Source organism: Ranitomeya variabilis, chromosome 7 (genome assembly GCF_051348905.1).
Source record: "Ranitomeya variabilis isolate aRanVar5 chromosome 7, aRanVar5.hap1, whole genome shotgun sequence".
In the NCBI taxonomy this organism is placed as follows: domain Eukaryota; kingdom Metazoa; phylum Chordata; class Amphibia; order Anura; family Dendrobatidae; genus Ranitomeya; species Ranitomeya variabilis.
This window is the reverse complement of record NC_135238.1, coordinates 237,422,231-237,443,851: the sequence shown is the minus strand read 5'-3', so window position 1 is coordinate 237,443,851 and position 21,621 is coordinate 237,422,231. Positions and strand designations below refer to the sequence as shown.

General features: G+C 42.2%; 1 protein-coding gene across 1 annotated transcript in view; it reads left to right on the top strand.

The window, feature by feature from the left end:
* The window catches only part of CNTNAP5 (contactin associated protein family member 5), a 251,802-nt gene extending 230,435 nt beyond the window's left edge, over positions 1-21,367 (top strand). Inside the window, exons 20-24 of the mRNA XM_077273262.1 lie at positions 11,034-11,164; positions 14,013-14,100; positions 16,404-16,622; positions 16,965-17,036; positions 18,838-21,367. Of these exons, the coding sequence (XP_077129377.1) occupies positions 11,034-11,164; positions 14,013-14,100; positions 16,404-16,622; positions 16,965-17,036; positions 18,838-19,034 (707 nt within the window). The 3' untranslated portion in view covers positions 19,035-21,367. The remainder of the gene's footprint in view (positions 1-11,033; positions 11,165-14,012; positions 14,101-16,403; positions 16,623-16,964; positions 17,037-18,837) is intronic.
* Positions 21,368-21,621: the final 254 nt, after the last annotated feature.

Genomic DNA, 21,621 nt, shown 5'->3' with positions numbered 1-21,621 from the left:
TCTCCAGGCTATGCTTTGTATATACTCCTGGCTATGCTTTGTATATACTCCTGGCTATGCTTTGTATATACTCCTGGCTATGCTTTGTATATACTCCTGGCTATGCTTTGTATATACACCTGCCTATGCTTTGTATATACTCCAGGCTATGCTTTGTATATTCTCCAGGCTATGCTTTGTATATTCTCCAGGCTATGCTTTGTATATTCTCCAGGCTATGCTTTGTATATTCTCCAGGCTATGCTTTGTATATTCTCCAGGCTATGCTTTGTATATTCTCCAGGCTATGCTTTGTATATACTCCAGGCTATGGTTTGTATATTCTCCAGGCTATGCTTTGTACACTGCTCAAAAAAATAAAAGGAACACTTAAACAACAGAATAAAACTCCAGGTAAATCAAACTTCTGTGAAATCAAACTGTTGTCAGGACTCTGAACATTTTTTACCTTTTGTGCATTACTGCCCTTTTCCAAGATGGCGTCTTTGGTCTCATGTGCACTGTGTCTTCCTGCTATAAAACTCCACCCCAGCCTTCAGTCTGTGCTAGAGTATTCTGCCTTGCATCCAGCTCCTGACCTCTGATTACTCCCTGGCTATATACCTGCTCCTGTGAACCTGTGTGGTGATCCTGCTACTCTGCTCTGAGTTCCTGCTGCATACACCAGTTCCAGTTATCCTCCTTCATCTGCTGCTCGTATTTACTTCCATCTGCATTTGCTGGACATGTAAGCTTTTGCTGCTCTGCAAAAACCTGAGACTATTAACCAGGCCTCCCTGGTTGAGCTAAGATATTATTTGAACTGCCTTATAAGCTTATCTATCTGTGTTTGGACTAAGACAAGGATTTATTTGTGTCAAGTATCCTCAAGAATAACTGTGCTTCATAGACTTTCTGCTTGATTGCATTTTCCTCTGAAGTTTCCTATAGACTGCTAAGCTGCGTTTAATATTTACACCAAGTGTTGTGGACTTGAGTTTCTCTCTGCACCTGTTTGAATCACCGTGTGATAATATAGACTTTACCACTTATAAAACTGTGTCCTGTAGTTGTCTTGTTCCACGCAAAGAGTCTCCTGAGTTATCCCCTATAATTATTACAACTGTCCACTTAGGAAGCAACACTGTTTGGCAATCAATTTCACATGCTGTTGTGCAAATGGAATAGACAGCAGCTCATCCAGGATGGCACATCAATGCAAGCTGTGGCAAGAAGGTTTGCTGTGTCGGTCAGCATAGTGTCCAGAGGCGCTACCAGAAGACAGGCCAGTGCACCAGGACACGTGGAGGGGGCCATAGGAGGGCAACAACCCAGCAGCAGGACCGCTACCTCAGCCTTTGTGCAAGGAGGAACAGAAGGAGCACTGCCAAAATGACCTCCAGCAGGCCACAAATGTGCATGTGTCTGCACAAACGGTTAGAAACCGACTCCATGAGGATGGTCTGAGTGCCCGACGTCCACAGATGAGGGTTGTGCTCATAGCCGAACACCGTGCAGGATGCTTGGCATTTGCCACAGAACACCAGGATTGGCAAATTCGCCACTGGGCCCTGTGCTCTTCACAGATGAAAGCAGGTTCACACTGAGCACATGTGACAGACGTGACAGAGTCTGGAGACGCCGTGGAGAGCGATCTGCTGCCTGCAACATCCTTCAGCATGACCGGTTTGGCAGTTAGTCAGTAATGGTATGGGGTGGCATTTCTTTGGAGGGCTGTACAGCCCTCCGTGTGCTCGCCAGAGGTAGCCTGATTGCCATTAGGTACCGAGATGAGATCCTCAGACCCCTTGTGAGACCATAAGCTGGTGCGGTTGGCCATGGGTTCCTCCTAATGCAGGACAATGCCAGACCTCATGTGGCTGGAGTGTATCAGCAGTTCGTGCAAGATGAAGGCATTGAAGCTATGGACTGGCCCGCCCGTTCCCCAGACCTTAAACTGATTGAACACATCTGGGACATCATGTCTCGCACCATCCACCAACATCACGTTGCACCACAGACTGTCCAGGAGTTGGCGGATGCTTTAGTCCAGGTCTGGGAGGAGATCCCTCAGGAGACCATCCGCCGCCTCATCAAGAGCATGCCCAGGCATTGTAGGGAGGTCATACAGGCACGTGGAGGCCACACACACTACTGAGCATCATTTCCTTGTCTTGAGGCATTTCCACTGAAGTTGGATTAGCCTGTAACTTAATTTTCCACTTTGATTTTGAGCATCATTCCAAATCCAGACCTCCGTGGGATATTAGTTGCGATTTACGTTGATAATTTTTAGGTTTTATTGTTCTCAACTAGTGATGAGCGAATATACTCGTTACTCGAGATTTCCTCCGAGGGTGTCTTTTAGTGCTCGGAGATTTAGTTTTCTTCACCGCAGCTGAATGATTAACAGCTATTAGCCAGCTTGATTACATGTGGGGATTCCCTAGCAACTAGGCAACCCCCACATGTACTTAGCCTGGCTAACAGATGTAAATCATTCAGCTGCGGTGAAGAAAACTAAATCTCCGAGCACTAAAAAACACTCGGAGGACACCCAAGCTGGCTCGGGAAATCTCGAGTAATGAGTATATTCGCTCATCACTATTCTCAACACATTCCACTATGTAATGAATAAAGATTTACAGCTGGAATATTTCATTCAGTGATATCTAGGATGTGCGATTTTAGTGTTCCCTTTATTTTTTTGAGCAGTGTATATACTCCAGGCTATGGTTTGTATATACTCCTGGCTATGCTTTGTATATTCTCCAGGCTAAGCTTTGTATATTCTCCAGGCTATGCTTTGTATATTCTCCAGGCTATACTTTGTATATACTCATTGCTATGATTTGTATATTCTCCAGGCTATGCTTTGTATATACTCCTTGCTATGCTTTGTATATTCTCTAGGCTATGCTTTGTATATGCTCCAGGCTATGCTTTGTATATGCTCCAGGCTATGCTTTGGATATGCTCCAGGCTATGCTTTGCATATACTCCAGGCTATGCTTTGCATATGCTCCAGGCTATGCTTTGCATATGCTCCAGGCTATGCTTTGTATATACTCCAGGCTATGCTTTGTATATTCTCCAGGCTGTGGTTTGTATTTTCTCCAGGCTATGCTTTGTATTTTCTCCAGGCTTTGCATATTCTCCAGTCTATGCTTTGAATATACTCCAGGCTATGCTTTGCATATACTCCAGGCTATGCTTTGCACATACTCCTGACTATGCTTTGTATATACTCCTGACTATGCTTTGCATATACTCCTGACTATGCTTTGTATATTCTCCAGGCTAAGCTTTGACCACTATTCAGACTATGTGCTCTGACTTGTACAGTGTGTACGTTTTTTTCTTTCCATGCCTATAAATATACAAATAATCAGGACTGATTTTACAGTTTCTCTCCGGTACAACCACTACTGGTGAAGATGTAGCAAACCAATTTACTTGCAGCATAGAAAATATTAGTTTACTTCTGGGGTCTTATAACTCTCCTCTCCCTGGTGTCAGCAGAGTAGTCAGATGTTTGAGTGATGGGAGCAGAATGCGGCCCTGAGAGTCCAATTGTGACTGCTACAATATTAGTTTATTTGGATCCCATAAAACTATTCAGTATATACGGTATTACTGTTGTGCTGGAGACGACTTCATTTGATTATATCGCCCCAGGAATGAAATCTCACATAAAAAATTAATTTCATTTATTTTGGAAAAAGACAAAGTTTCATTCACCGGCTGTAAGAAATCTAAGTCTTTTAAATCTGAGTTGCAACTGTGCGCTAAAAAATGTTATTATCTTTCGCTGACAACACTGCAGAGGGAACCAGTTATTTGTGATTAACTCTGATACATTGTGTGAACACATTATTCCATTCCTTATAGGGCACATCCTGAAAATTGTTTCAAATCTAATATATATATATATATATATACATACATATACACACACACAACCCCTGGCAAAAAAATGTTGTCCTTGATTTCTTTTAGTGTTTGTTAAAGCCAGAAAGTTGCCATTTGAAATGACTTTAGTTTTGTGCCATGTCTGTGATCTGCTTTTTTTCTACAAAATTAAGCAACTGAATGAACATCCTCCAAGGCCAGTGATTACACAATATTTGCCAGGGGTTGTGTGTATATATATATATATATATATATATATATATATATATATATATATATATATATATATATATATATATATATATATATATATATATATATATATTGTAGCGTTTCCCTTACTTCGGGTCTTGGGGGACACTCGCTTGGCACAGGATTAACGCATACAGGCATGGTTTTTCACACATAATGGTCCATTTGGTTTATCAGAATATCACATACGGCTTTACATAGCCTTCAGTGGTCACACTGGTATCTCTCTCCAGACACCAGATGACTACGCAGTTCAGCAACTGCCCTATGTTAGCGCACACAGTTCTTTTCCCCATACCAGGGGTTACCTCTCAGGAGCTCCTGCTCCACAGGTTGACTCCACGTCAGTCCCAGGTCCTCAACACGGACTGTCCAGGTCAACAGTCTCACAGTGCTTCCAGGACGACTCCACTCCCAGGAGCCTCCAACACTGACCGTCCAGGACCTACAGCACACAGGCTACTCAGTGCCAAAGCCCAACCATATGCTATTCAGGAATTCCCAGGATTTCCAACACAGGCTTCCAGGGCCTTGCACTTGGACCATTCAGATCCAAACACAGGAACCATGTGACCCACACCCTGGTCACATTACATACCTGTAACCACTCCCCTGGGTGGGAGTGTGGGTGTGTGTGGCTAGTCTGACCCTCCCATCTCTCACAACTAGCCCTGCCAATCTCCCATTAGAACTACACAATTACTTGTGGGACTACAGGTCCCAGAACACAACATAACTTTAGACTGACAGCGCAGAGTGTCCTCCTCTGCGACACACATACCGGCCATTTATAATGCTGCCGGACTTTCTCCCACCACCACACTTATACATCCAAGCGCATCCTGCAGCGCACACACACAGCGCCCCCTGGCTGTAAGATTGGTCACTGCACCACAATATATATATATATCAAAACGCCAGAATTAAGTTTTTTTGGGTCACAGCAACATTGCATTAAAATCCATTAACGGGTGATCAAAATTTTGTATCAACAACAAAATGGTGTCAATAAAAACAACAGTACGGCACACACAAAAAAAGCCCTCATCCAGCCCCAAATCATGAAAAATGGAGACGCTACGGGTCTCGGAAAATGGCAACTTTTGTTACTTTTTTTTTTTTTAAAGAAATTTTGGATTTTGTTTTCACCACTTAAATAAAAAAGAAGCTATACATGTTTGGTATCCACAAACTTGTAATGACCTGAAGAATCATAATGACAGGTCAGTTTAGCATTTAGTGGACATAGTAAAATATCAAAACACAAAACAATTGTGGAATTGCACTTTTTTTGCAATTTCACCGTACTGTGAATTTTTTTACCATTTTGCAGTAAACTACATGGCAAAACCAATGGTGTCTTTGAAAAGTACAACTCGTCCCACAAAAAACAGCCCACACATGGCCATATTGATGGAAAAATAAAAAAGTTGTGGCTCTGGTAAGAAGGGGAGCGAAAAACAGAAACTCAAACATGGAAAAGTCTAAGGTGGTTAAGGGACTGAGCAGATTTTTGACCATTTCAAGCTCCTCGCCATCTGCAGTAGTAAAATAAAATAATCATACAGAATTAACAAGTGGATCTGAAATTTTGGGACTATCTTTGGAATGTGGGAGGAAACCGGAGAACCTGGAGGAAACCCTCGCAAACACGGGGAGAACATACAAACTCCTGGCAGATGTTGTCCTTGGTGGGATTTGATCCCAGGACCCCAGCGCTGCAAGGCTGCAATGTTAACCTCCAAGCCACCGTGCCGCCCAACATCTGTCCTAATTTTGCTACTGAAGATAAATCCAGAAATCTAGACTTGTGTGTCACTTTGAGAACAGAAAACCTGCTGCAAATTCCAAAAAAAGAAATAATTTTTTTCACTACTAGTTGAGTAGCCGATTTGGGAGAGGGAGAAGGTTGGAGCTGTTCACCCTGGTAGTATAGATGGATCCGTTGCTGTAATTAGAAACCAGTGAGTGCCGTACCTACTGGTGATTGCATTGACAGAGAAAAAAATGAGAGTAGTTTCCAGCACAACCAACGGCATAAACACTGTAAGTTTAATGAATCACGTTAAAATTCCAGAAAACTTAAAAACCTCAACAGGTGTTCAGTTTTAAACCTTTATGGATTTTTAACTTGATTCAATAAACTTACAGTTTTTATCCAGTTGATTGTGCCAGAAACTACCCTTCTTTTTTCCTGTTAGATGAGAAGCTTCTTTCATTTCAAAACATCACACCTGTTTTGTCACCCTAAATAAAAGAATAATTTTTGGATGTCTTGTGAAAAGCAATCTCTTATACATCCTCAGATAGGGATAGTTTTGGAATCCTTGTGTGAGAAAGCCATGGCTTCTTCCGTTTGCACCATGTATAGCACCAGTACGGCAGGCATTTCAAAGCAAAAAGGGATAATTTTTGGACCATTTTTACAAGTAGCCCAAGAAGTCTGATACCGCAGAGTGTTGTTAAGTGGGTTGTCGTTTACCACCGGTTACCGTCCCTTTTTACTTAGCTAAATAGGTTGAGGTCATTTAGACATTAATAAAGCGGTGCTTGCGTTAGATAGATGAAAAGTAGTTTTATATTGTCACTGGAGACCTTAGAGTGTTATACGTGTAATATAATTAAATACTTTGAGGTTATGAGATTTACTGCAAATTTATTAGCAAACTTTGGGAAAAAAATGATTCAAAACTATTGAATTTAAATTTCAAAAGAATTGCTCGTTTCTCCTATTGAGTCTTGAATGTCTGCAGAAAACTGTGTAGAGACAAAAGAGCCTAATGCAGCGTGACTGGGGCAGAAATCCTCTGTACTATGATGGGGTCCTGTATAAATCAATTAGAAAAATCAAATTCCAACTTATACTTCTTACACAGGAATCCTTTCCATGAAGCCTTGGTCATGTTGTCACCGAAAGTGGCAAAGAGTGTTTATATGACCCATATGGATCTTCTGCTGAAAGTTGTCGGTGCATGTGGCTGAGCCTGTACCCAAAGACTGTGGGACAGGAACATAAGAACACACAAACGCCTCCAAGATTTCTCCCGAATATCCCCCATCCTCTGGAATTCCACGCCTCAACACGTCCGATTATCCACCACCCTCGGATCCTTCAGACGGAACCTGAAAACCCATCTCTTCAGGAAAGCCTACAGCCTGCAATAACCATTCTGCCGCATCACCACCACCCGAGCTGCCGCCTCACCAACAACCCGAGCTGCCGCTTCACCACCACCAGAGCTGCCGCCTCACCACCACCAGAGCTGCCGCCTCACCACATCTGAGCTGCTGTCTCACCACCACCAGAGCTGCCGCCTCACCACCACCAGAGCTGCCGCCTCACCACCACCTGAGCTGCCGCCTCACCAACAACCCGAGCTGCCATCTCACCACCCTCCGAGCTGTTGCCCCACCACCACCAGAGCTGCCGCCTCACCACCACCTGAGCTGCAGTCTCCCCACCACCAGAGCTGCCGTCTCACCACCACCAGAGCAGCCGCCTCACCACCACCAGAGCTGCCGTCTCACCACCACCAGAGCTGCTGTCTCACCACCACCCGAGCTGCCGCCTCACCACCACCACCCGAGCTGCCGCCTCACCACCACCAGAGCTGCCGTCTCACCACCACCAGATCTGCCGCACCCCCGACTTTGTCTCTTCCCCATTATCCCGTAGAATGTAGTCTGCAAGGGCAGGGTCCTCTCCCCTCTGCACCCGTCTGTCATTGTAAATTTGTTTACTGTAAACGATATCTATAACCCTGTATGTAACCCCTTTCTCATGTACAGCACCATGGAATTAATGGTGCTATATAAATAAATAATAATAATAAGAGCATTGAGGGTTGTGGGCTCTTTACCAATTACTGTGGCCATTATACTCTTGGTTTGGAGAAAATTAAGTTCCCATCACTTGCATTTGTCCTGCTGATGCCCGTGCAACCAACTAATGGTCCATGGATCATGAACATGACATTTAAGGCTCATTGTATGCTTTTTAAAAAAATAAAAGGGAAGGGATGCAGCTGTATGCCACATATATGTTCAAAGATGTACAAATGCGGTGAATATGAGGCATTGGGCATTATGGTCTGTCCATGGACCGCACGGCCTGCACTATAGAGGAAGAAAAGGGCTCTGGAGACCCGATGTGTCCTGCGGGCACGGCGCTCTCCATAAGACGGGATCTCAGGTTGGTGAGAGCCACACAGAGGTGCAGCATGGAAAACCCAAGTTCTGCCATGTGTACAAAATAAAATAACAAAACCTAAACTAAAGCCAACAGGAACACACAGTAAAATGAACAAAGTAATTTATAAGGGAAATTCACACAAGCTGTAAACCATAATTACATCACTACAATGCGGAGACCTCATGTGGTAAATACGACCGGCTCAGATATAAATTAATTAGGAAACATTAAAATCTCAAAAATAACCCAAAAACCTCTTTTTATTGGGAGTTTTTGGACGCCCCTCTGCACGCAGCGGAGGCAAATGAGACAAGCGGTGATTTAACTGCAACAATAAGGACGGAGCGAATACAGCGATACAGTAACGGATAATTACATCATGGCGTCTCTGTGATCCAATGATTGATCGTCACCCGTGGAAATCACTGGAGAACGTAAATCACCTGCAGACGTGTAATTACGGAGAAATACAACCCGCAAATGTAAATCACACAATTCAATCTACAGTAAATCTCAGAAGATGAAACATTTTCCTGCTTTTTATTTCTTCCTCAAAGTTGATGAGAAAAGGAAATTAATAAATAAAAACAATGAGTTTTATATAATATTACCGCATTTCTATATTTGAGCCTCATAAAAATAGAGTCCGGGACGACTGGATCATCATGTGCACAAAAAACATCCAAAACTGCCCATTATAGATCCCAGGACCTTCTCTGCATTAATGAATGGATTCCTATTGATATGCAAGAAGAACAAACCGGTGACCTCCAGAGCTTCATTCACAGTTCTGAGAATTACATTGTCACATAGGTGACTCTACAAATAAGGTCCAGTGATCTGAGGGCCAGCAACACGAAGCACTGAGGAGAAATGATTGTAATCGTAAATGCAGAAACTGAGGTGAACGGAGCAAGAAACACAACATAATTATAAAATGTAAATCACTGTAAACATCTAGAGGATCCGCAGGATAATTCATGGAGGAGTCACAGACCGAAAATGAGTCAGTGCCATGCTTACATTATATTACTGATCCTGATCCTGAGTTACCCTAATTACTATTCTCCAGAGCTGCACTCACTATTCTGCTGGTGCAGTCACTGTGTACATACATTACATTACTGATCCTGAGTTACATCCTGTATTATACCCCAGAGCTGCACTCACTATTCTGCTGGTGCAGTCACTGTGTACATACATTACATTGCTGATCCTGAGTTATATCCTGTATTATACCCCAGAGCTGCACTCACTATTCTGCTGGTGCAGTCACTGTGTACATACATTACATTACTGATCCTGAGTTACATCCTGTATTATACTCCAGAGCTGCACTCACTATTCTGCTGGTGCAGTCACTGTGTACATACATTACATTACTGATCCTGAGATACATCCTGTATTATACCCCAGAGCTGCACTCACTATTCTGCTGGTGCAGTCACTGTGTACATACATTACTGATCCTGAGTTACACCCTGTATTATACCCCAGAGCTGCACTCACTATTCTGCTGGTGCAATCACTGTGTACATACATTACTGATCCTGAGTTACACCCTGTATTATACCCCAGAGCTGCACTCACTATTCTGCTGGTGCAATCACTGTGTACATACATTACTGATCCTGAGTTACACCCTGTATTATACCCCAGAGCTGCACTCACTATTCTGCTGGTGCAATCACTGTGTACATACATTACATTACTGATCCTGAGATACATCCTGTATTATACTCCAGAGCTGCACTCACTATTCTGCTGGTGCAGTCACTGTGTACATACATTACATTACTGATCCTGAGTTACATCCTGTATTATACCCCAGAGCTGCACTTACTATTCTGCTGGTGCAGTCACTGTGTACATACATTACATTACTGATCCTGAGTTACCTCCTGTATTATACCCCAGAGCTGCACTCACCATTCTCCTGGTGCAGTCACTGTGTACATACATTACATTACTGATCCTGAGATACATCCTGTATTATACCCCAGAGCTGCACTCACTATTCTGCTGGTGCAGTCACTGTGTACATACATTACATTACTGATCCTGAGTTACATCCTGTATTATACTCCAGAGCTGCACTCACTATTCTACTGGTGTAGTCACTATGTACATACATTACATTACTGATCCTGAGTTACATCCTGTATTATACCCCAGAGCTGCACTCACTATTCTGCTGGTGCAGTTACTGTGTACATACATTACATTACTGATCCTGAGTTACATCCTGTATTATACCCCAGAGCTGCACTCACTATTCTGCTGGTGCAGTCACTGTGTACATACATTACATTACTGATCCTGAGTTACCTCCTGTATTATACACCAGAGCTGCACTCACTATTCTGCTGGTGCAGTCACTGTGTACATACATTACATTACTGATCCTGAGTTACATCCTGTATTATACCCCAGAGCTGCACTCACTATTCTGCTGGTGCTGTCACTGTGTACATACATTACATTACTGATCCTGAGTTACCTCCTGTATTATACCCCAGAGCTGCACTCACTATTCTGCTGGTGCAGTCACTGTGTACATACATTACATTACTGATCCTGAGTTACATCCTGTAATATACTCCAGAGCTGCACTCACTATTCTGCTGGTGGATGGATTCAGTATGTATGTATTATTTTGCTAGGATTTTCATGACTTTCTTTTTCTTTTGTTTTCCAGGAAGTTTACAAGTTAAATACAAATTCAGCAGAGAAGGATCTTTTGCTTTCACCGTAGACTCTGAGAGACTGAACAATCGAAGACTTCACCAGGTGAAGATCAGCAGAGAAGGACGTGAATTAACCATTCAGGTACAGTCACCGTTCACAAGTGCCGATGTCTGAAGAACATGAGAAGATTCTTCTCATTAGATGGAAACATTTTCTTTTGTGCTAATTTCTTTACTTTTGTATAAACGTCTAATAATCCAGATCATCCAGTAACTCAGCGCATGTTATTCACTGTGTGCCTAGAATCAAAGGAATTCTTACTGGGAATGTGAAAAAAGCGAATTATCTTCCCTGTTGGTAAAGAAATGACATAATAATATTAGATCTTTGCTCCCTTTATATAATCCTAGTAAAACATTGCAGTGGTTATTCCTCAGGCGTCTCGCACTGTTGCAGTGTTGCTCCGCTGTGTGCGAGGTTTTATTAATCTGCACAATGTTGCTCATTATATGATGTTATTGCAGTGTCTGACCCAATTATAATGAAACTCAAACACTTTCTTATAGAGGTTTGTACTAGAGATGATCGAATCCATTTGATTTGCGCAAATCGCCCCCCCAAAATCTTGTTTTTCACACATTACAGAAGATTACATCAGCCACACAAGGCTGACATGAACCTAGGGTCATCTACATGGGCTGCCTCATAACGCCTTCAGCTATCACATCATGTCGTATAGTGCAGTCAATCAGGAAAATTATTGGAGCCAGTATAAAAGCCGAGGCAGGGATTGCAGCATCCATTTTAGCTTGATTCAGGATGGGGAGAGGCTGTCACTGTTCAGCAATAAAGAGAAGATGAGAAAGACCTAAAACAGTGGAAAAATTCTCCAGCTATATAACTGCAGCAATGAAGAAGATGAAAGTAGCATTCTGGGAATAATACACAGATTCAATGCCTAGGGTGAGAGATTGGAGAGGTGCTAGGAGCAGTACTAGACTCATTGTCATTTATCAGTGATATAGTGAAGCTGCATCTGTCCTGCTACACTGGAATTACACATTTTGTTCTGCCTTAATGCAGTGGAAAGCAGAAGCAAGATAGCACAATAGTTTTTACATAAAAAAAAATAATCTAATCTCTGTTTCAGATGAAGACATTGTGCTTGCTTGTCAGAAGTAATTTTTGCATTTCTTGATTGTGCAATCTTTTATTTTTTTTTATAAAGGAAAGGAATAATTGATTTTTAATAAAGTAAAACAAAATGTTCCCAAATCTTGACATTAACTTGCCACTGCGTACCTTACAAATGTGTATGTCTCTAAAAATGTATTTATTTTTTTGCACATTTGTTTTACTAGTCAAATTTACGTCCATACACATCACACTAATACAGAAAACTGTTTGGCTTTTTGGACGTTTTTTCCTACCTGGCATTTCTTATTTTGTGATTTTTGGGATGGTCGTTGCTGTTTTTTAGTATATAAAGAAAAACATAACTATCTAGACATTTATTTGTGCAAGTTAGTATTTGCACTACGGTTTTACTAGTCTTATTTGACAATTGTTCTTGCCATATCTATACTGCAGCCTTCCTGTACATTTTGCTTTCAGTACATGGACCTACCTATCTAGCATTTAATATGTCCTTTTTAGCAAGAGTTAAATAATTTGGGTTGAAAGATTGCTAAAAGTTAATTTTAATGTACAAATTCTATGGTAACAGAAAAAGTGGCAAAGACAAATGGAAAGTGTGGTGCAAGAGAGAAAAAAGCTAGAAAAAAAAATGTGGAAGTCACTAGTAGCAGCAGAAGTATCACCACCAGTGGCATCAGCCCTCCGCCAGTAGTACTAACAAGCATTTGCCACATTTGACCTTGTTTGCTTACGTAATGAGGGCATTGGAATATTTGTGTTATTACAAGTCTCAGTTATAGCAGGATGATGTTACCTCTGACAGCGACACTGTCAGTTTGAGTCGGTGTTCTGCACAAAATGGTATGACTGATCATAAATAGCTAAGAGTGATCATTTTTGGACCATTTTTTAATTTTAAAAGCATAAAAAGTATGCCAGTTCACTGTGATATTGAAAGTATTATCCCGTAAATGTTTTATATCATCTGTTTCTATGGTGAGTTTGCATTGACATTACTAAAACTGTTTTTGCATTTTAAGTATTGAAAGGGGCTGTATACAGTCCTAGGAGTGCTCAGGGTGTTACACACATCTTGTAAGAGCAATTAGAGTATCCGCCACGAATAGAGCGCTCAGAAAAAATTCACCAAACCTGTCAAATTCGAAAACATTCGATCATCTCTAGTTTATACTGTAGGTGTGAATGGCAGAACGGCAGATTATACTCTGCAAACTCCATGATTGAAGATGAAACTAAAGACTGAATTCCTGATTCATCACGTGCTTGTTTTTTTTTTACGTTAATCTTCTTATCATCTTGTATTCGTTGCCATTTATTGTAGCAAATTCTTCAAAATGATGCACACATGTTCATGAATTTAACGCAAAACTTAAAGAGCCATTTATTTTTTTTAATTTTTTTACACATTTACAGCGAAGAGTCACTTTATCTTTTACAAAATTGCGCGCAACTTTAACATTTCCACAAATATTTCTGCTGCACAAGAAATCTCTCCAGGCGGTAAATTTGCACACAAAAAATCAGCCACTTTTTAAAAAGTCTCTTTGAATGAAACTGCAGCAAACATCTGGGTTACAAAAAAACACAGTCACAGTAACGAAGAAAAAAAAGACAGAGCAACAAGTAATAAATTCACTTCAAAATAGGCTCAACTTAAAAGAAGGATTTAGTGCAAAGCACAAAACGGAACAGCCTGAACCCTGGAACAATGAAACAAAAAGAGAACACATGCAATAATGAATCAGGCCTTGAGATAGAATAAAGCTCTAAAAACAAAGAGAAAGAAAAGTCATTGTTGCTCAAACCTAAGATGTCTTTTTTTTTATTTTAGATTGACAAGACAATTAAGAAAAAGCAAAACTTCTCATCAGACGTTTACTTCAGAGCCATTAAGTCTCTGACATTGGGGAAGGTTCGAGGTGAGACATTGTATCAATAATTTTTCTTTTTCTTTTATAGATGGTAGAAATGTTTTATCCTGTAAGATCGGGTTCAGGATCATCGGGTTCACGATCTGCTCTCAGATTACTGCTCTCATTTCTGTTGACTTGCTGCTCTCTGTATCGTGCCCCTAAATAATATATTACAATCTTGTAATTGGTTCTCATGGACATTGTGGGTAAACGAGAAGCGACGTTTTATTCTCCTCGGCCTATTTTAGGTCTCAAAATGCAGATTTTCTGCCATCTGTATGGGAAGTTTCCACGAGAAAACAAATATCTCGGAATTAGCAGCGTCTTACGGGACGTCCTCGCCACACACATTGCACTATCTTCCTACCGATCATTCTTTACTTCTGTAATATCCAGCCATATCACCTCTACAGCGGTGCATGAAAAAGTTTGTGAACCTTTCAAAATTTCCCATACTTCTGCCTAAATTTGACCTAAAATTACATCAGATTTTCACACAAGTCGTAAAAGTTGATAAAGAACCAAAAAGAAGCAAACAAGGTAAAAAATATTTGACTTTGTCACTTTCTAAATGAGGAAAACAATACATCACATGTTTATGAATGGCAAAAGTATGTGAAGCTTTATGATTAGCAGATAATTTAAAGGTGAAATTAAAGTCCATTTTTTTCAATCAATGGGACGGCAATCAGGTGTGAGTGGGTGACCTGTTTCATTTCCAAACAGGGATCTATCAACGTCTGATCTTTGCAACACTTTTGTGGAAATGTAACAATGGAAATTTCCAAGCCATTCAGAAGAGTTGGGGGATGTCTATCAGGCTTGAAAAAGTTACAAACAAAAAATTCACAGTCAGACAGATAGTGTACAAATGGAGAAAATTCAAGACCATGAATACCTTCCCCAGTGGTCAACCAACAAAGATCACTCCAAAAGCAAGGTGTATAATAGTCTGCAAGGTTACAAAGGAACCCAAGTTAACCTCTAGGCAACTAAAGGCTTCTCTTACGTTAGCTAATGTTAATGTTCTTGAGTTCACCTTCAGGAAGTCATTGAACAACACTGGCATGAAAAGCAGAATTGCAAAGAGAAAGACATTGCTCTCCAAAAACAACATTGCTACCCATCTGTAGTTTGCTAAAGATCAGCTGGACAGACCAGAAGGCTACTGGGACAATGTTTTGTGAATGGATGATACCAACATAGAGCTTTTTGTTTTAAACGAGAAGCTTGATGTTTGGAGAAAGGAAAATTATATTCAAGCGTAAAAACCTCAAACATCTGTGAAGCATGGTGGGAGTAGCATCATGGTTTGGGTGTAGTTTCCGCATCTGGGCAAGAAAGCCGCTATCATTAATGGACCAACACGTTATGAATTATACCAGCAAATTTGAAGGAAAATGTCCAAACATTGATCAATGAGCCGAATCTCAATAGAACGAGAGTCATGCAGCAAGACAACAACCCAAAACCACAAGTTGTTCTGCAAAGGAATGGTTAAAGAAGAATTAAGGTGAAGCTCGGGGATCTCTTGCTTGTTCTTGGGTTCATGGATCTTTCACTTATTTTCTGGGCTCAAGATCTCTTACTTGTTTCTCTGGGCTTGGGGATTTTTCGCTTGTGCACCAGCCTTGGAGTTCTCTCGATTGTTCTCTGGACTCGGGATCTCTCACTTGTTCTCTGGACTCGGGATCATTTGTTCCCTGGGCTTGAGGATCTCTCACTTGTTCTCTAAACTCTGGATCTCTCACTTGTCCTCTGGGCTTGGAAATCTCTTGCTTGTCCTCTGGGCTTGTGAATGTCGCACTTTTTCTCTGGACTCAGGATCTCTCACTCGTCCTCTGGGCTTGGAAATCTCTTGCTTGTCCTCTGGGCTTGTGAATGTCGCACTTTTTCTCTGGACTCAGGATCTCTCACTTGTTCCCTGGGCTTGAGGATCTCTCGCTTGTTCTCTGGACTCAGGATCTCTCACTTGTTCCCTGGGCTTGAGGATCTCTCGCTTGTTCTCTGGACTCAGGATCTCTCACTTGTTCCCTGGGCTTGAGGATCTCTCGCTTTTCCTCTGGACTAAGGATCTCTTTCTCTATTATTCTTTCCTGTGTTATATTTTTATTTTGTTAGACATTTCACAATAACGTTGATTACAATAGGATTTCATCAGAGAGCAGTAGAGAGGTGGCCGATAATCGAACAGAAGGATTGTGTGAGACAGGAGGGGTTCTCCATGGTTCGAGTGAGCATTCAGATATGAGTGGATACCATCCGCCATCATTATTACCGCCATCTAATCTGTGTTATTCTACCTGCAGATAGTCCAGGGCTTGATCCAGAAATCTTCAGCATGAACTCGATGGGCTTTCTTGGATGTCTGTCTTCTGTCCAGTACAACCAAGTGGCTCCCCTTAAAGCAGCGCTGCGACACTCCAGTCTGGCCCCAGTTACGGTCACTGGTTCTCTGACAGAATGTAGCTGTAGATCCATCTCTGAAAGTGACCTCAGTACCATCACCACCACCTACTCCTCTTCAGGTAAGTGGTCAGCTCTGTGGGTCGCATACAGAACAAAAAGAACAAAACTCTTAAAGTATTTCCCCCTCGTTATGTTTGAATGTTTTCTGCGAGAGTCCTCTGTTCTCCATCCATTTTGTGACTGTAGCAGCTTCCTCCTCCCATCATGATCGACAATGAGCAGACGGATGTGTCTGCATTCTGCAGTGACTATTAGTTCTGTGTCCAGATTGTGAATGGAGCAGCTCCTTCTCCTCCTCTCGCAGCAGAATTGTATCCAGTCAATCATTTCCACCTACTCAAACATTTTCAATCTTTCTTTTCGTGAATCTTTTCCTGAATCTACAAATTTTGTTCCTCCAGACCCCTTTGGGAAGAAAGATGATCGGGAGCCTCTGACTAATGAAATGAGAAGTGGTCCTGCCGTTATCGGAGGTAATGGGAGACTACGGGGGGCCATGTCCACAGATATCGCAAATGACCCCGTCTGGACCCACCGCTCTCCAGTTCTGGCTCATTTTAAGTGATTTGGGAATAGAAATGATTCAATATTTAAACCTGCTCCATTATATACGGGATGACGTCCCAACTAGAGAGGAGCGGATACGGTACTGTTCTAATTCATTTGTTCACATGGATTTTTGCAGGGAAATTTGATTTGCGGATAGAAGTTATTCTCTGCACATTTGATGTCCCCTATTATTGTCTGTAGTTTCTCCTGATCTCAGAGACTGTCTAGACTGGAGTTAATTGCAGCAGACCCTCAGCTGTGAGAAGTAGGGTATAAGCCATCACTAAGTCATTACTTCAGTTGTATTTTTTGTCAACTGCATCAAAGGGGTTGTCACAATATCAGTAATGGCCCCGCTCCATCATCAAGATCAGAGGGATTTGAATCCTATAGTTGAATGCTCATTGTCTATGTTAACGGCCACCGCAGCAGTCTAGAGTCATGGCCAAATATGCGCAGTGCCTACGAATAGGAATGGGCGGCCCCGGGGATGTTCAGGTTCAACTGGACTTCTGTCCAAAGTTCCTTTCGAGTGCCAAAACTCTACCTGAAAAATCCAATTTAATTCAATGGGGACAAGAACTTTGTTGCAGTAAAATAGTCATTAAAATGGTCGTAGTAAAGGCAAGGGAGTCTCTCTCCCCCTCTCTACTCTCCTCTCCCTCTCGCACCTTGCCCCTCTCTGGCCTTCTACCCCTTCTCACCTCCTTCCCTCTCCCCACCCCCTATCTTCCTCCCTCTGCCTCTCTCACACTCTCCCTCCCCTCTCCACCCCCCTCTTCCCCTCTTCTCCCCTCTCTCTCTGCCCTCTCTCCTCCTCTATCGCCCCTTGCCCCACTTCTCCCCTCATCTCACCTCCTTCCCCCTCTCTCTTCTCCCTTCTTCTCCCCCCTCTTCTCCCTCTTTCTCCACCTCTCTCACCCCTTGCCCCACCTTTCTCCATTCCCCTCTCTCTGCCCCCTCTTCTCATCTCCTCCCCCTTGCCTCCCCTCTCTCCCTTCTTCTCCCCATCACCCACCTCCTCTCTCCCCCCTTCTCCTCCCTCTCCCACTCTCCCTCCCCCTCTCTCTGCCCCCTCTCCCTTCCCTTCTCGCTCCGCCCCCTCTGCCACTCTCCCTCTCTACGCCCCCTATCTCCTCCTCTCCCACTCTCCCTCCCCCTCTTTCCCTCTCCGCCCCCTCTCTCCGCCCTCTCCTACTCTCACTCTCTACGCCCTCCTCCTCTCCCACTCTCCCCCTCTCTCTCCGCCCCCTCTCCTCCTCTCCCCCTTCTTCTCTTCTCCCTCTCTCCACCCCTCTTTCTCCTTCTCATCCTTCCCCCCTCTATTTCAGCCTCCCCCCTCTCTCCCGGAACTCTGAACACTAAACCGGGTTCTTTCAACTCTTCTTACAAGTTCATGTGTCTATAATTGTAAACCAAGAAAAAAGCAAGAAAATGGACTTCAAAATAGTATCAATATAATGAAATTAGAACAAAACAAAAAAATCACCTGCAAAAAAACTGGAAAAATCAGACAAAAAATAGACACCAATGAAATAATGGATCAGACCCAAAAAGTCATATAAAAAAGGATGCAAATGATGTATCGGGCCCGACTTAGCTAAAGAGCCGTGCGGGAAGGTCGTTCAGATACAATTACCAAATGTTTCCACATTGCATAAGTTTTAGCACCCGGGTGAAGCTCGCAGTTGTGGAGTGACCTGTTCATCGTCTGTTTCTCTCTAGGTGTCATCGCTGTTACAATATTCATCATTTTTTGCATTGCGGCGATAATGATAAAAATTCTTCGCCAACACAAAAAAAGTCATGGAAAAAGTCAAAGCAAAGAGAAGGAATATCCGGGCGGCATGGACTATCCCTTCCGGAAGGAGATGGACGCACAGAACACGGTCAGCGAGTGCAGGAGGGAATATTTTATCTGACAGACTCGCTTTCTATATCATCTGGTTCCTATTTTCACGTTTTTTGCAGTTTTTTATTTCCTTCTTTTTTCCAGTTTTGTAAATGTTTTTCACTCCTTGCAGGGGGGGAGAGAACCCTCCAGCGCAATCACGAGGCATCGACCCTGATGCCGCCTTGTAGCTCCCGGGAGAATAACGGACACTGATGGCGGAGGATTCTTTGTAACATTGATACATTCCGGATAACGTGTTTCCTCTTCCCCATCGCTGGTTACATTGTGCATTATCCGACCATTATTCCTCACTGTTACATGACGGACTCTCCGTATAAAGACGAGCTGCTTAGGCCAGGATCAGAAGTAAAAGAGAATGTTCTTATATTAAGAATCAATTCTATAGAAGATCATGGTCTGCAGCATATGGGATCATGCCGATCACGGAGGAGGGGATCCAGTGCTTTATTAGCTCCCCCCGAGATGAGGAGCGCGTCTACAATGTTACTCACATGCTTTGTGCAGACACTGAACAAGCAGGGACTGCAATATTTCGTAGTGCACCCCCGGGTCTAGGGATATCCGGACTTGATCTTTAAGGAATTGTATTTTATGCAATTGATATTATATTGCAGGAGTGGAAATCCCACTCTAGGAGGAATCCACCCAGTCCTTGAGCCCTCGAGTTACCCCTTCTGTCCGGCTGAGACACTTTTGGCTTCTATGTGTATGTGTTTAGCTGAAAGCCAATATGGTCGCCATTATAAATTCCAATCTGGTTGTCACCCAACTTTCCTGGACTCCTGAATGACAGATCTACTCAGAAATGCACTAACACCTCCCGTAGTAATACACAGAGATACATGTGCCCCACGGGGCCATGAAGGGCCGAGCGTCAGCCCCTTTAGGAGCATTTATGGTCCCTGATTTGGATTAACTCCCATCTATCCTAGAAACATATAACAAATATGGAAGATTTATCAGAGTAGGAGACTCTCGTCCAGGAATTTATTGGGACGAGGCGGAAATGATTTGTATCGGGTCACTAGATTCGCCTTCCAGGTACATTGTATATGGAGTATTACTGGTTTCCAGTATGTGCAGGAAACTGGAGTGGTAGAATAAGAAATATATGTTATTTTTGATGGACAATGTCCTCTGTGGTCGCGTCTATTCCCTGCACAGAGGCGGCAGCTTGGATTTTTGCATAGAAGAATGACATACTCTTTGGTATCACTGTACTCCTGGAGACTGCAGTCATGGACGACACCGGCTCCACCACTGCCCATGGGGTGAGGCTGATCGCACTGGTGGGTGCAAACACCAATGGCCCCCGTAACCCCTTTGCTTTAAAAGACATATATGGCATTGGGGACTATTTTTTTTACTTAAAATACTACATGTATTTTGGGCTAAAGTTATTTTTTTTATTAAGATTTCATTTTTGGCTTTTATAGAATCTTTGTTTCCATTCACTCTGCAGGATGAGTTAATAACTATCAGAGCTCGTTCTGCCAGGGAGATAATAACTTTTTATTTTCTGTGTTTTTCAGAGCTGCTCTCAGCTGATTTATGATCGCAGAGCACTAACCTTGGGCTGAACTGTGACGTGGGCATAAATCAGTTTATTTCTAAGCTGAACGATAGCATTGGAGAGTGGTAAATCTGAGAGCAACTCAGAAAGAGCTCACTGATGGATTCTCACTGAACTCCTTCTACATCCAGCAATGTCCAATTTTAAAGAACCTGATTTAGTCAAAAGTCAAACAACAAGTCCCCGAAGGTGTCAATATCCTTTAAGCCACAACAGTGAATTGATCTGAATACTCCTCTAGAGGAGCGGAGATCTGACAATCCATCCTGGTGAAAAAATGTATCAATTATATCACACACGTAGCAAAATGGAAACAAGTTGTTACAATCGCAAAACTCGGGAGGGGAAAGGAATGATGCTGAAATCACAGACAGAGAGGAGCCGTATGGATAAATGTATATGGCATGTATATGTGTGCACAGATGTGTGTGTATAGGGTGTGCGTATGTAAATAGTCCTGTATATATGTAGGTGTATATACTGTAGATAGGTGGTTTTCATAATGTATATAGACGTGTGTGAGTGTATATGTTGTGTATGTCTGCACATATGCTAATATATCTGTATATGAGGGTCTGTATGAAGTGTGTATTATGTGATTGTGTATTATATGTTTATTTCATTTCACTGTGCAGTTTGTATAAATATTTATTTTTATGTATATATTTGTAACTATTTTTACGCAGACATAAAATAGCTAGATTCGTGCACATGAACCTGGGAGCCTGCTAAAGTATATATATACGGTATATATGTGTGTGTGTGTGCCTGTGTTTGAGTGTGTATATATATATATATATATATATATATATATATATATATATATATATATATATATATATATATATATATATATAATGTATATGTGTGTGTATGAAGCTACTTTTCAACAGCCAATGTAAACCTCGGGCCGCTCACGTCTGCAGATTGTGTTCATCCGGATCATTCCCTCTCTCTGAGTCCAGCCCACATTGCTTATATTAGTTTCTGGAATCTTCTAGAAGTTTCTGGTAAATATCCT